The 14,436-nt window shown below is 58.3% G+C and overlaps 1 protein-coding gene across 1 annotated transcript in view; it reads left to right on the top strand.

Moving 5' to 3' along the window:
* Positions 1-5,976: 5,976 nt before the first annotated feature.
* SRRM3 (serine/arginine repetitive matrix 3) overlaps positions 5,977-14,436 on the top strand; it is a 31,013-nt gene continuing 22,553 nt past the window's right edge. The window contains exons 1-2 of the mRNA XM_030472805.1: positions 5,977-6,169; positions 13,880-14,135. Coding sequence (XP_030328665.1) covers positions 13,912-14,135 — 224 coding nt within the window. The 5' untranslated portion in view covers positions 5,977-6,169; positions 13,880-13,911. The remainder of the gene's footprint in view (positions 6,170-13,879; positions 14,136-14,436) is intronic.

The raw sequence follows: 14,436 nt of genomic DNA, 5'->3' as shown, positions 1-14,436 counted from the left end.
AAACCAAATGTCTGCAAGAAGATGGTGATGATGAGTTCTGCGCTGACTTCTTTGAAGGTAAGCTTTAAGGAAAGAAGCTTTTAATTCCCTCTTCCTCCATGTGCTGCTCACCCTATTGCTTTGAATTGCTTTAACCCATGTAGGCTGAATTCCAAGTTGAACAGACTTTATTTTGATTAGATGAAGGAAATGCCAAAGCCCAGCACCTCTGGAGGAGCTGAGGTGAGCAAGAGAACCTGGAGTAGAAGCTTCCGAGGAAGATACCTAAAGGTAGTAGCTGCTCTTTGGTCACTGCCTTTTTATTCCTCCCACTTCTCTCTTCTGAAGCGGGTTTAATTTATTTATTTAATTTTAATTAGTTTGTCATTCAGAACTGGGTCACACAGTTGTGACACCGTTGGAGATGGAATGAGAATAGAGGGCTTGGCTCTTTCCCTGCCCTGTGGAACACGTAGGCAGAGAGAGGACAGCAAGCACAATTCCTGTCACTCCTCTGCAGAAATTCACTGTATTAAAACATGGGTTCTTTACAGGAATAGTATGAAATAGAAGCGTTGGCAGTCATTACTCAGCAGGCTTGGAACAAAGTAATTATTAGGTGGTATTAATAGAATGAAAGATCATGTTGGAGGGGTGCAGAGGAGGGTGTAGGAACTGGAGGACACACAGGAGTGGTGACTGGCCAGACCTTGGCCAGCTGGGACACCAAGCTGATGGCTGCAGGGAGAGCCCTTCCTTGCAACCAGGAGGAAAAACAGGTACACTTGGTGTAGTCCTGCTATTTTTAAGACAGCAGATTGAGCAGATTTGGGGGTTGGAGATATTTTAGAACTTGAGGTTCATGGTGTGGCTTAGGTGATTCTATCTTTTTTCTTGTGTCAGCAGTCCAAACCCAGTGAAGTCAGTGGGAATTGCATGGACAAGCAGAAAGCTTTGCTTATACCAGTAGGGACATGGGGGTAGTGTGGGTAAGTGGAGCTGAGGTGGAAGAGGATTATTTCCCAGCACCTGCTGACTCACAGATCTTCAGGGTCTCCTTCAAATCCCCTTAATGTCCCTTCCCTTTCTGCACTGTTTGGTTTTGGGGTTGGTTGGGCTTTTTTTCCTCCCAGTCCCACGCCTCATGCTTGGAGTTGCAGCTATTCCCTGTGCCTGTGTGGGAACTGTGCCATCCTTTTGGGAAGGGAAGTGAGACACCCTTCTTGTGGCTTTCTGCAGTGAAAGGCGGAGACCAGAAGGACATCGGATGAAGGTGAGAAATGAACTTGTGTAGGTGTTCCCTCCTGGGTCAGACATGCTGTTCCCCTGGCTGAACACTGCTGTGGTGGATAGCTTAATCACTGTGAAGACTGAGATGGTTTGCAAAGGTAAGTGTGGGACATCCCACCCCTTCTCTCTGAACAGGTTCCCAAGAGGAGGGAAGGAACTGGGGTGTGCCAGTAGGAATTAGGAGTAGGAATTAGCTGGGTTTACCTGTTTTTTCCTGGTGTTCTCAAAGACACACAACCTTCATCCTCTGTCCTGTGAGCTGCTGCTGCAGTGTGGCCACCTTACTGGGTCACAGCACTAACTCCGGTGGTTTTATGTCCTGTGGAGGTGAGTGATCAGGTCTGGGGGAGGTGAAGAACCTGCCCTTGCTCAGTGCTCTTGGGTTTCATCCCTGTTTCCTGAGCAGCCTTTTGTCTTGAGGGTCTTGAAGCATCTGACATCTTCCATCACAGCATCACTTATACATGGAGCAGCTGCCTCCTGGCTCAGCCCAGCTCTGCGCCGGAGCCCAGATGTCGAGATACAGAGGAGATGTGTATTAAGAGTAATAAATAAAGCTACTCCAGATGGCCAGATGTCAGGCCACTTGATCCCACCTGCCACTCCTGTGCTGCTGGGGCCACGTGATAAAAAGCAGGGAAGGATAGAACAAGGAGAAAAGCAAACAGCTTGAGTCTTTAATCCTGATCAGCCTATGTCCCGGGGGTGCTTCAGGTGGGATAGCTGCAGAGCAGGGTGAGGGCTGGCAGCCCTGTGTCCCTCATTCCTGGGAAAACTCTCTTCCTGGCTCTGATTAAGGGCTGGTGCTTTGGGATGGGGGTCTGGACCTGGCACCCCTGAGCTCCATCCCAACCAGGGTAAGGGTGGTACACCTGCAGCAGGCAGAGCCAAGCCTGGGGACAGTCACTGGCATTTTGGTGATACTTTAGCAGGGCAAACAACATGAAGACAGTTGCAGCCTCTGCCTTGCTAAAGCTGGCTGCCTTCCCAGCTCCTGGAAAGGAGCAAAATCCAGGGGCTGGAGGTACCATGCAAAGATGCTGGTGTCCTGTCACTGCAGTCAGCCTCAGTTCACTGGGGCTGGTGGTTCTCGACAGGCTTTGTGTGGCTGATCCCCTGTTGCAGAGGGGGATGCTTTGCTCAGCAGGCGTAGAGCCAGGTCTCGCTTGGCTTCACCAGGACACATCCACCATCCTACCATGTGTGGCCATGCAGAGCCCCTCCTGTGCACCAAGCCCTGCTTATGGGCAAGGCCAGGCTGTAAAACCTCCCTGTGCTGCAGCAAGCCAGGCTCCATCCTGAGAGCATCCTGCCCAGGGAGGTGGTGGGTGAATAGGGAGAGGGGGAAATGCACCCCGAGGTGGGATGGGCATGGGCAGATCTCCCCTGCAGCTTCCCCCTTCCCTTGCAGGGTGATGGAGAGAGGCTTTGATGCGAGCAGGAGGATCAGACACCATCAGCCCCCGCCTGGCCACGGGCACTGTGAAATCACCACCTTTGCATTCACTACTCTTGATTTACTAAGATGCCTGTGAGCTCTTGCTTCCCTCCTGGGCGCCTCAAAGCCGAGCTGGAGCGTGGCGCCGGGATGGGAGGGTTTGTTTGCATTTACAGGGAAACCTGTTAATAAAGGAGAGCAAAGGGACTGCTCTTTTCCTGGCTGTGGGAACAGATGGCTGGATAACACAGTGAGATTAATATGCAGGGACTCCTGCCGGGGCGGGATTTGATTGCCTGTTAGGAGAGGTTAGCACGCTCCAGCTGAGCTCTGCCACCACTCTGCCTGCGGGGGCCCTTGGGGACCATGGGACAGCTCGACAGATCAACGTGGATAGGGTGGGAGCTGCTCATGGGGAAGGATGCAGCGGGGGGCTCGTGCTGGGTGATGCTCTGGGTTGTAACAGCAAAAGCTGGAAGGGAAGTGGTGGCTCATGCTCTCCTCCTGTGCTTGTTTCTCCTCTGAGGCAGGAGGTGCCAAAGGGAAGCAGCAAATGGCTGCTGGGACACGGGGGTCTCCTTGCTGCAGCAGTGCAATGTGTTTCCAGGGCTTCAAACAGTCAAATCCGTGGGGAAGATAAATCCCTGCTGAGGCTTAGGGAGCCCCGGCGATGCCAGCCAGCACCAAGGGTGACCGTGTGGCCATGGGTCAAGCCCAAATCAATGGGAGCCTCCAGCGACCAAGCCATGATCGACTGGCCCAAGGTCACCCTGGGCACACACAGGCTGCTCGGATGCCTGGGGGATCAGGATGCCTGGTCCCCATCACACCCCAAACCTTTCCCTTCATGCTTTTGCATTGCTCCCCCTGTTTGCTGGTGCTCCTTGCTTAGCATCAAGCCAGCGCCGGGCTTTGATCAGGGGCAGCAGCACAGCAGCTCCTGGCCGCCTTCCTTCTCCATCAGGAGGTGCTGAGCCTCGGTGCGAATCCTTGCAATTAGGCCTGTTCTGCCGCCTGCCTCGTTTGATCTCCTTTAATTATTTATCACCTTCTTTTCCCTCTCCTTCCCAAATCCTCACTTGCTTTCAAGTGATCATTCCCTTCCTCTCCCCACAGCAGCGGGTGGCTCTGCCTGTTTGCTTGCAATTACCGTCCCTTCTCCCTGTCCTTCCATCTCTCCCCTTTTGTTCTCCACCGGATCATCCCTTCACACCGTGCTCCTGGCTGCATCCCTGAGCTCTCTGCCTGCCTCGCAGCTTCTTCTTGCTGCTTTTCCCTGGTTTTCCCACTTGGATGGCTATTACCTTTCTCCATCCCATTCCTGGCTGTGCCTGGTGCCAGCAGCCAGGGCTGGGCTACACTAAATCTCCCATTCCTCTTCACCCCGAGGTGGCTCCACTGCAAAGCAGGGGCCCAGGGCACCTCATGGTGCTGCTGCTCCCCATGCCAGGGTCTCCCCACTCTGCTTTTGCTGCTATGGGGGGGCCTGGCTTCATCCCCCCATCTTCTTTGTTTCCCAGGGCTTGATGCATTATTCAGCACTGCGGGTGTTGGAGGGATAATGGTGCTGCAAAGGGCATGGGCTCACCTCAGGGATGCTGGATTTCCTGTCACGGGCTGCTTTCCCCCTCCATCATTAAACCAGGAGAGGCACAGACCATGCAGGAGGTGTCTCCTAGGAGGTGGCATCTGCTGTTGCCCTGGGCAGGATGTGGCAGGGACAAAGGCAGGAGCAGCAGCCCTGGGGATGCTCGTGGGGCTGCACCGCAGCTCCTGAACCCAGCTCTCCATTTCACAGAGCTGCTCCCTGGCTCCCCATCCCAGTCCCCTCCCCACATCCCACTTCCGAGGCCGATCCCACCGTGGAGGGACACCTGGGTGCCTTGGTTTGCTCTCTGCTTGGGAATGAGGAGCCAAACTGGGGAGGGAGCAGGGGGTGTGCTCTCTGCCTGAGCAGGGCAGGGGAAACTGAGGCACAAAGGTGGGTTTGGGGCACTGGGGGTCCTGTTGTCCCCAGATGGGTGCATGTGGTGTCCCTGTTGTCCCTGGCTGGGGTGGTTTCAGGGTGGTTTGGGCAGCTAAACCCTTGCCATGACCATACTGCACAGTTTTGGGGTGCTTTGGGTGCCCCATCTCTTGCCATGAGTGTGATGTGGGGTTTGAGGGAGGTCTGAGCACACTGTCCCTCCCCAGGACAGCACAGTGCAGGAGGTTTGGGGTGCTGGGGGTGACCCCAGGCCTCGCAGGGATGGTTCAGTGCTGCCACGGGGGGGTTTTCCCTCTTTTGGGTCCTTTTGGGGGTTTCTCAATGCACCTTCTCCTGTCCTGCTGCATCCCAGCTCTGCCGCTCACCAGTGCACTGACTGGGACCAGGGCTGGAGGCACTGGTTGTACTGGGAGCTGCCCCCGCTCAGTTTCACCCCTTCCTGGCCTGCCGGGAGGGCGAGTGCTTGGTATCGCTGAAGGAAATGGGAATTGTGGGCTCATTACTATGGGCTCATCGCCTCTGGTGTGGTGCTGGGCAACGGGCTGGAGGGGACCTGGCACGTCCTGCATCACCCCGGCTCATGCCGCTGCGTGGGGAGAGGAGGTAGAGGATGGGATATGGGATGGGGTTCAGAGTGGTATGTGGGATGGGATGGGATAGATGGTGGGATACGGGATGGGTTACAGGATGAGGTGGGATGCAGGGTGGGATATGGGATGGGATTCAGGATGGGATAAGAGATGGGATGGGATTCATGGTGGGATAAGGGATGGGGTGAGTTGGGATACAGAGTAGGATATGGGGTGGGATGGAACACAGGCTGGGATATGGGATGGGATACAGGGTAGGTTGGGATGGGATACAGGATGGCATGGGATACAGGTGGTATATGGGATAGGATATAGGATGGAATGGGATACAGGTGGGGTGTGGGATGGGATATAGATGGGATGGGATACAGGCTGGATATGGGGTGCGTTTCAGGTTGGGATGCGGCAAGGGCTGGGATACAGGATGGTTTTTCCTGGCCATTGCCTCCTCCAGGCGGGAGCAGCGCTGGGTGCTTGGTGCTGCACCCCAAGGGGACGATTTGGGCGCTGGGGGGGGGCTGTTGGGGAGATGTGGGGCTTGGGCTGCAGGTGGATGATGAGATGTGGGGAGGAAGAGGTGGAGAGCTGGGAGAGTTCTAGGGGGCTGGGGTTGTGATGAGATGGGGTGTCGGGGGGGTCCAGGGGGGTGCCGCCGCGCCCTCCGCCCGGCAGGCGGCGCTGTTCGCGCCGGCGGCGCGCTGTCGCGGCGCGCAGCTCTGTGTCGCGGAGCTGTCCAGCACTTCAGGAGGAGCCGTGCCGGGAGGGGCCGGGCCGGGCCGGGCCGGGCCGGGCTGAGCGGGGCCGAGCGGGGCCGAGCGGGGCCGAGCGGGGCGGCGCAGGCAGCGCCCGGCGGCAGCGGCTCCGGGCCGGGCCCGGCTGGGCGAGGTGAGGCTCGGGGCGGCGCGGCCCGGCCTGGCGGTGGGGCCGGCACCGGGCGGCGGGAGGGGGGGGGCCGCGGCAGGAGAAGGGATATGGAGGGGACACCCCATTGGGCACGGGAGGGGGACAGAGAGAGGATGGGGAGAAGGGAGAGAGGGTCTGGGGGTGCTGCGGAGCCGCCCCCCGGGTGCTGAGGAGCCCCGAGGGGTGGGGATGGAAACCACGGTGCTCCTATGGGGCAGAGAATTGGGGTCCCCAAAGGGAGCGTGCGGCAGCGCCCCGCGGGTGCCGGCGTGGCTGGGGACCCCGCGCTGGGGGGATGCTTTTGGGGGCGCAGGGATGTGGATGTGCCCGGTGCTGCGGGGGACCCCGTTGTCCGGGTCCTCCGTGCAGCGAGGGACCCCTCCCCCCCGCCAGCAGCGGGTTCGGGCTCGCACAGCGGTGCTGGGAAGGACGGGACGGGGATGCGGGGTGCGGGTGAAGCCGCGATAACGGCCCCGAAATCCCGCTCGACCCCCAGGCCGAGGCGGGGAGGGGGGGTCCCGCAGCTCCGGGTTTGGCTGATGCGGTTTCAGACCCTGCGGGTGTCGCACGGGGGAAGGAGAGGGGCAAGGCTCGGCACCGAGACCGCGGCTTGCCTCTGGTGTGCTCTGTGCTCCTCTGTCCCAGGATCCAGAGGTTTGTCCCCAGGGATGCTCCATGTGTGGGGCTGGTGGCGAGGGGCCCGTCCGCAGCCCGGGGGGAGCTTTCAGGGGCCGCGGGTTCCATTCATCCCTTCGGGAGCAGAGATGGATGTTTCTTGACTTGCCCGCGCTCCTACTGCTGCTGCAGGGGGTGTCACTGAGGGCCTGTCAGCCTTTGAGGTGTCTCGGGTTGATGGGAAACACCAAGGACCGTCTCAGAGGGTGCGGGTGCTCACATGCCCCGGCTGGTCTCCCTGCCCTGCCATGTGGGTTTGTCTCTGGCAGGAGCATGGGGACATCCCCAGCCTGGGGGATTTTGGGGACAGGAGCGCCCGGTGCTTGTGTCCAAGCACACAGCATCCTCGCTCTGTGCCCCTCTGCTTCCCCCTGCCTCCCTCCTGCAACCCCCCGCCTTTCCCTCCATCCCGCCTGCTTCCCCCTGCATCCCCTCTGCCTCCCCCTGCACCCCACCTGCATCCCCCTGCCTTTCCCTGTCTCTCCCTGCATCCCTCCTGCATCCCGCCTGCCTTTCCCTGCCTCCCCCTGCATCCCGCCTGCATCCCTCTGCCTCCTCCTGCCTTTCACTCCATCCCGCCTGCATGCCCCCTGCATCCCCCCGCCTTTGCCTGCCTCCCCCTGCATCCCGCCTGCATCCCTCTGCCTCCTCCTGCTTTTCCCTCCATCCCGCCTGCATCCCTCCTGCCTCCCCCTGCTTTTCCCTGCCTCCCCCTGCCTTTCCCTGCCTTTCCCTGCATCCCGCCTGCCTCCCCTGCATCCCGCCTGCATCCCCTGCCCAGGGACTCATCCTGGCGGCACATGCAGGGAGAAGCAGGTGCTTTCAAAGCCAGAAGTTGGGCAGCTTTTAGGGGAGCCCTTGCTCCCGGCTGGGGATGACAAGCGGGGCTTTGCCGTGCAGAGGGGCGCAGAGCTCTCGGTGCCAGGGAAACGGTGCTTTTCCCCCAGGCAAAGTGCCTCCTGCCCCAGGGGCCGGATCCGGCTGCGGGTGCTCCCAATGGGGGAGCAGAGGCGCCCACCCCACGTCTCCGTGCAGGGGATGCCCGCGGGGTGCAGGTCATCCCATGGGTTCAGCCGGGGTCTGCCGGCCGTGGGGGTTCCTGATCCCCAAATCCCTTCCTCCTCCTCCTCCTCCTCCTCCTCCCTGTCTCCCAGCTCCCGCTTTCCCTGGCCAGGTGGCCCGTGGCTTATATAATGTGCTCAAACCCCGGAATAGCTCCTCCCGTTACACAACCGCCCGGTCAGCCATGGAGCGGGGGGAGATTCCCGGCTGGATGCTCCCCCTGCACTGGACATGATCCCCCCTTCCCACAGCATTCGGCTCCAGGGGTCGTTTGCCGGGATTATATCCCTGTCGAGGAAGGTGACCCCGTTATGATTGTCATCCCCCTGCTCCTGTGTGCTCAGTAATTGCTATTATTATTATTATTACTACTATTTTATTGTTATTTAATAATAATAAGAACAATAATAATAATAATAATGATGGCTGAGGTGGCCCCAAGGGGTTGAGGAAAGTGTTGCCAGGGGGTACAGGGTATGGGGCATCCCATAGGGGTTCCCATCACCCCACTCATCATGGGGGGTTTGATGCTGTCACTTGGGTGACTCTCCTCCTTTCCTTCATCCCTGGCCCAGGGATGGGATCATGCAGGGATCCCCGGGTCCCCTGGGGCTGGTCCCCATCACGGTGTGATCCATTCCCATCAGCTTTCCTCCAGATGGAGCTGGGAATGGGGTTTGCTTGGCCTCCCCTGGCAGCCCAAGGGGGTCAGGTTTAGCCCCAGCACTGAGGGACAGGAGCAAAGCCCAGCTCCTCAGCCTCATCCATCCCTTTTCTCCAGAGCATCTCCCAGGGGAGCTGATGGATCTCTGCTGTGCGGTGCCCACCCGTGGAGGGGGACCGGTCCCACCCCTGGCTCCCCCATCCCTACATCCCCAAGCTGGGAAGGAGCCCAGTTGCTTAGCAACTGTTTAGCTTCTCCACCAGCCTCCTCATATATTTAAAATACATATATATATATATCTTTTTATATATATATATGCACAGACGTAGGTATGCACAAGCAGCAGGGAGCCCTCACCCAGCTCATGACCCCCCACCCCAGCCAGCATCCATATATTCCTTATTAATTGCTTTAAAGTCTGTGAGGTGTCAAATTGTGCTCAGACAGAGAGGAAAAAAGGCTCAGGGAAATAGGGATCGAGAGGCTGGGATGGATGTACCCAACCACTTCTGTTGCCCCTTCCTGTGGGGAGGATCCCTGCCGGCTCGGGATGGGATGCAGCTCTAATGAGCCCCAGAACCAGTTACACTTTTCCAGCCAGATTTGCCTTTTTTATCTCTTTCTCAGAGGTCTGACTCATGGTTTTTGGCACTCGGAAGGCAGCTCCACAGAAGGTCAGCCCAATTAATGGCAGCAACACTGGACTTTTTCCTCCTTGTAATGCTGGCCAGGTGTTCAGAGGATGCTGCTGCCTTGCTGTGATGTGCTGGCATTTTTTGCCAGGGAATAAAAGCCTTTCTCCCAGCTGTTCCCATGGGAGCAGCCTGGAATGGGGCTGTCAATGCTTGGGGAACAGGGTGATGATTTCAATAGGTGGTGGTGTGCCCTGATGAGACCCTGGCAGGCAGGTGGCATGGGGACCACTCCTCCCATCCTTTCCGATGGTGCTGGAGCATCTTCACCTCCACTGGGCTGTCCCCTGCTTGTTGGGACTGAGCTCTGGCACACTCACTGCATGAGTGGTCCAGGGAGCCGCTGTCCTGGGTTCACCGCCTGCATCCCGTGCCTGCATCCCTGCATCCGATGCCCGCATCCCCGTCTCGCCATCGCCCTGGTGCAGCTGGATGTGGCGAGAATTAATGGAGCACCGGCCGGAGGCAGCTTTAATTAGCGCCGAGGCGAGGAGGGGGGAGGATGCCCGGCACTGCCGTCGCCTTCCCTCACCGAAGGGATGATGCCGGGAGAGCATCCAGGCACCGCCAGCCCCGCTCCCACCGGGAATGTGGCTTCGTCTGCATTACGGCATAGGGCCCTGCGGCGGCAGCGGGCAGGGGCAAGGGGCAGCTGCCTGTAGCACAGTCCCATGCCCAGGGTGCTGTGGGCACGGTCAGGGAGCTGAGTGAGCGGTGCCTATGGAGGATTTGAGCAGAGGCAGCTGGGAAGGGGCTTGTTTCTGGGCTGGAAAATGAAAGGGTAAAGTCAGTTTGATGAAATAACACTCTTATTTTGCTTGTTTTCCTTGTTTTCTTCTTTCCTTTCGGGCTGGAGCTCCACAACCCCTGTGCTTCCCATCAAAGCCCGGGCTGGGATACGGGGACAGCCACATCCCAGAGACACCCCCCAGGGGTCCCAGCCCATAGGGATGGAGCTTGGTTCAAAGCTTGGCTGGAAAGCAGCAGTGCCAAAGCCTGGCAGGATGGTGAGGCTGGTCCTGGCACCCACACTGGCAGGGCCTGTCCTGGCTGTGTGTCAGGGGCTCGGTGCTGTGTGTCTGTCCTTCTGGCTGTCCCAGCCTCCATGGGCTGCCAATGCTGGTGCCCGGGTGCGGAGGATCCTGGGTGCAGTTCGGCATGGCTGGGAAGGGAGGGAGAGACCCAGGGTGCTGGTCCTGGTGCTTGGGGTGAGGTGTGGGATGGGGTAGAGAAGGAGGAGGAGGATGAAGAATAGCGATGATAATGATGGAGGGTTGAGGATGAAGAAGGAGGATGGGGATGAGGATGGAGGCTGGAGATGGAGGATGGATATACATATGAAGGATGGATATGGAGGATGCGGATGAGAATGAAGATGGGGATAGAGGATGAGGATGGAGGATGGGGAAGGAGCAGCTCTGAACATTTCCAAAAGCTCTGATCCAGGCAGCAGAAAGCACCGAGGAGCTGAAAAGCTGTTTTGACCTCCCCAAGCCCCAGGGTGGCATGTGGGGTCCCAGCAGGGAAGATCGGGATCCCAAAGCACATGGGTGAATGGCTTGGCAAAATGGGAAGAGAGGGATTTGCTCGGGAGTTTCCCCAGCAGCTCCAGCCCATGGGTTTGAGCCGTTTTGGGGTGCACTAAGGGGATTGGAGTTGTGGGGATGGATGCCCCTGGCAGCATCCTGCAGCTTTTAGCATGAGAGCACAGCACAGCGCTGGCCCCAAGGCACATCCTCTCCTTCTCGGGTGCACGGGGCAGCGGCTGCCAGGGCTGGATGATCTGTGGGTAATTACTGCAGATAATGAAATATTTAACCATCATCTTCATTACTGGGGGTAGCGCTGAGCCAGGCAGGAGCTGCTGCTGTTGGGGCAGGGCTGAGCTGCCTTTGCTGATTGTTTTGGTGCTGGGTTTGGCGCTGGGGCGAGGTGGCAGAGCTGGGCTGTCATTGCATGGTGGCCAGTGGATGGAGGTTGTGGTGGTGATGGCCACCCTGTGTCCCCAAGCTGTCCCTTGGTGCAGAGCATCACTGGGGGTCTCCTTTGGGGACAGAGAAGGCACAGAGTCATCCTGGGGCACTGGGCGCCCGGTACCTTGTCCCCATTGTGACCAGAGAGGTTGGACCAGCTCCGTTTTCCACCCAGGGCTTTGCTCTTGGTAGCTGGAGGGGGTTTGAGGGTGGGTTTTCTCCTCCTTTGTCTTGCTGCTCGTGCTGTGGCTGAGGCAGGGCCTCTGGAATCAGCTCTCCCTGTGGATATCGCTTACGGCTGAGGAGACACTGGGATGCAGTGTGGTGTCCATCCCTGGCTGCAGCGGGGTAGCTCCAACCGCATCCTTTTTATGGATACAGGAAGCATTTCCCAGCGGGATCCTCATGCCTCCCGCACCATGCAGGTACCCATCCATCTGCTGGTTGATCTCACATGCTCCTCCATCTACCTGCCCAGCTGTATATCCCACATGCTCTCAAGGCTTTGCAGCAATGAATTTACCCACTGCCAGGCTCAGGATAATATTACTTCCCACTGGGGAAAAGCAAGCAGAGGCTGCTGTGGAAAGCATCCTTTCCTTCCTCCTCTCCTTCCCCGAGCCCTTCAGTGGATGGAGGTTTCCCTCAGGGAGCTTCCCCCATTCCCTTGCTGGCTTTTGGCTTCATGCCCTGATGAAAGAGGAAGAGGAGCCCTTAAGCCGTGTTGTTCTGCAGCATCTCTCCTGTCCCTGGCCCAGGGCAGCTCCTCTCTGTGGGGTGTCATAGGGCTTGAAATGTGGGTGCTGCCCTGTTGCTGCAAGTAATGGAGCACTGAGGGATACTCTGGGTACTCCAATGGGGCCGAGCATCCCGGGGATGCAGAGTCCCACTGGCTCCTGTCCCACCAGCACTGTGTCCTGCTGCCCGCTCCGCCGTGCCAATGTGGGAATAAAGGGCTGCTGGCTCCTCTGCGCGGCAGTCATGGGGAGAAAAGGGAAGAATAAAGGCTTGTAATTAAGCACTCAGCTGCTGTCCTCCCCGGGCAGGCTCGTCAGCAGATAGCTGAGTGCGTGGGGCAGGCAGCAGGGAAGCCGGGGATGTCCCTTGGGATGCCATGGGGTGGGAGATGCCTTCCCGCCTGGCTGGACCCGTGGGGAAGGAGCTGAGGCTTTTTCTCCTCTCAAACAGCAGAAAAACATCCTCAAAGCATCTCATGGCAATTTATGATCAGTCCTACCTGGCCATGGAAAGCTCTGACCCGCCTGGTGTCCCTCTGGAATGGTATATCGGGAGCAACAAGCCCTCCCTGGGCTCAGAATGGTGCGGATCAGTCCATGGTCCATATGTCCTGCCTTCACAGCCATGCTCAGCTGTGGAATCCCTCTTTTCCCAGGCCAGCATTCAGCCCTGTCCTTGGGCAGCACGTCAGACATCCCAGGCATCTCAGGCAAGGCTTGGCTGCTTCCCACATAGGAAACAACATGCAGGCAACATCCATCCATGGAAAAGCCTTTCCAGCAGGATCCCTGAGGTGGAAACACCTCAGAGAAGTGGTTGCTGGCAAAAGCTGCGTCTCTGAGCCCAAACCCAGGTTGGAGAGTGCTCTGCCTTCACCCCTGTTTCTCTTTGTGTAGTACTTAGCAGGAGATGCAATTGTGGGAGCCCCTCATAGAGCCCACACCGGCTGCTGCTGGTCATTAAGGCAGTGCATCTCCATTGGGAGCATCCCGTGCTGGGAATGAGAGGGACAGTGCTTTGTGCAGGGAAGCTGGGGCACTGCAGTGTGGGGAGGCTGAGGAATGAGTGCTTACATGTGTGCTGATGGCCTGAGGTCGCTGAGACAGCATTGTCTGGTTGGTCCAGGAGATGTGGGAGCATCTCTTCCTGCAGGCTCGGGAGCCTCAGCGCTGCTCGGAACAGTTGTCCTCTTCCAAGGGGTTATTTTGGGAGCCAAGTGAGGAGGAGGCAGGGACACGTGAATGTGGAAGAGCAGGAGCCAGTGGGATGTCTCACCTCCCCTCGCAGCCAGCACTGGGTGCCAGAGGGTGCCAGGTATTGCCAGAGGGCATCTGCAGGCGCTTGGTGGCTGGTCCAAACATCGGGATGGACCAGAACTGCATCCACACTAACCAGTGCAGCTGGGGGGTGCAAGGGGATACCTGACCTTTGGTTTCCACCCCCTTGCTGGATGGGGACGGTGCCCGGGGGTGTCCTCACAGGGCTGTGAGGATGGGTGCCTGTCCCTGCTCCATGTCACACTGGCTGACAGCGGGGTCCAGGGGCTTGGAGGGACCCTGCCTGCCTGTCCTGCTGCTACCCTATGGCTCTGGGTGCTGCAGACCCACACTCTGGCAGGCTTTCACTGGCACGAGGCTGGCACAGAGCATTCTCCTTCCCTTCCCATGGTGATGGGAATAGCTCCACTTGCTTTGCAGGTGGGAAAACTGAGGCGAGGGGCAGGAAGGGCGCTGGAAGAAGACTCCATTGCTGTCCTCATCATCCTGCTGTGCCCACACCTCTTCTGGGACAAACTTTGCCTTCTGGCCTTGGCAAGGTCCTCGTGCCATCATGGATTGAGAGGGAAACCGAGGCAGGGACTGACCCGTGGCTGTTTCTGTCCCTCTAGGCAGTGCTGGTGGCGAGGCCACCCACACCAGCATGGCTCTCTACAACAACGGGGCCGATGTGCCTTCACCCCAGGAAGCTTCCAATGGCTTCTCACAGCCCGGAGCCTCAGGAACGTGGCACAAGGGCGAGGAGGAGGTGCGCCTGGTGGAGCCCACCCTGGTGAAGAAGGCTCATCGGGAGATCCTGGACCATGAGCGCAAGCGGCGCGTGGAGCTCAAGTGCATGGAGCTGCAGGAGATGATGGAGGAGCAGGGGTGAGTGATGGGGGATTGGGTCTGGGCTGGAGGTGGACCCCATGGCTTGGGATTCATTCATGGCACCTTGTTCTCCCCCTTTTTCCTCTCTAAATCAATGCCTTGATATGGCAGATGTCCCCAGTTCAAAATATAGACTCATAGAATCCCAGAGTGGTTTGGGTTGGAAAGGACCTTAAAGCTCATCCAGTTCCAACCCCCTGCCACAGGCAGGGACATCTCACACTAGACCATGTCACCCAAGGCTCTGTTAGAAACAAGTAAATCCACTTCTGGGTGAATCAGACAGCTTTGGGGTGGA

This window comes from Strigops habroptila (genome assembly GCF_004027225.2).
Source record: "Strigops habroptila isolate Jane chromosome 13 unlocalized genomic scaffold, bStrHab1.2.pri S16, whole genome shotgun sequence".
Lineage (NCBI taxonomy): Eukaryota > Metazoa > Chordata > Aves > Psittaciformes > Psittacidae > Strigops > Strigops habroptila.
This window is presented reverse-complemented; position numbering and strand designations above follow the sequence as displayed.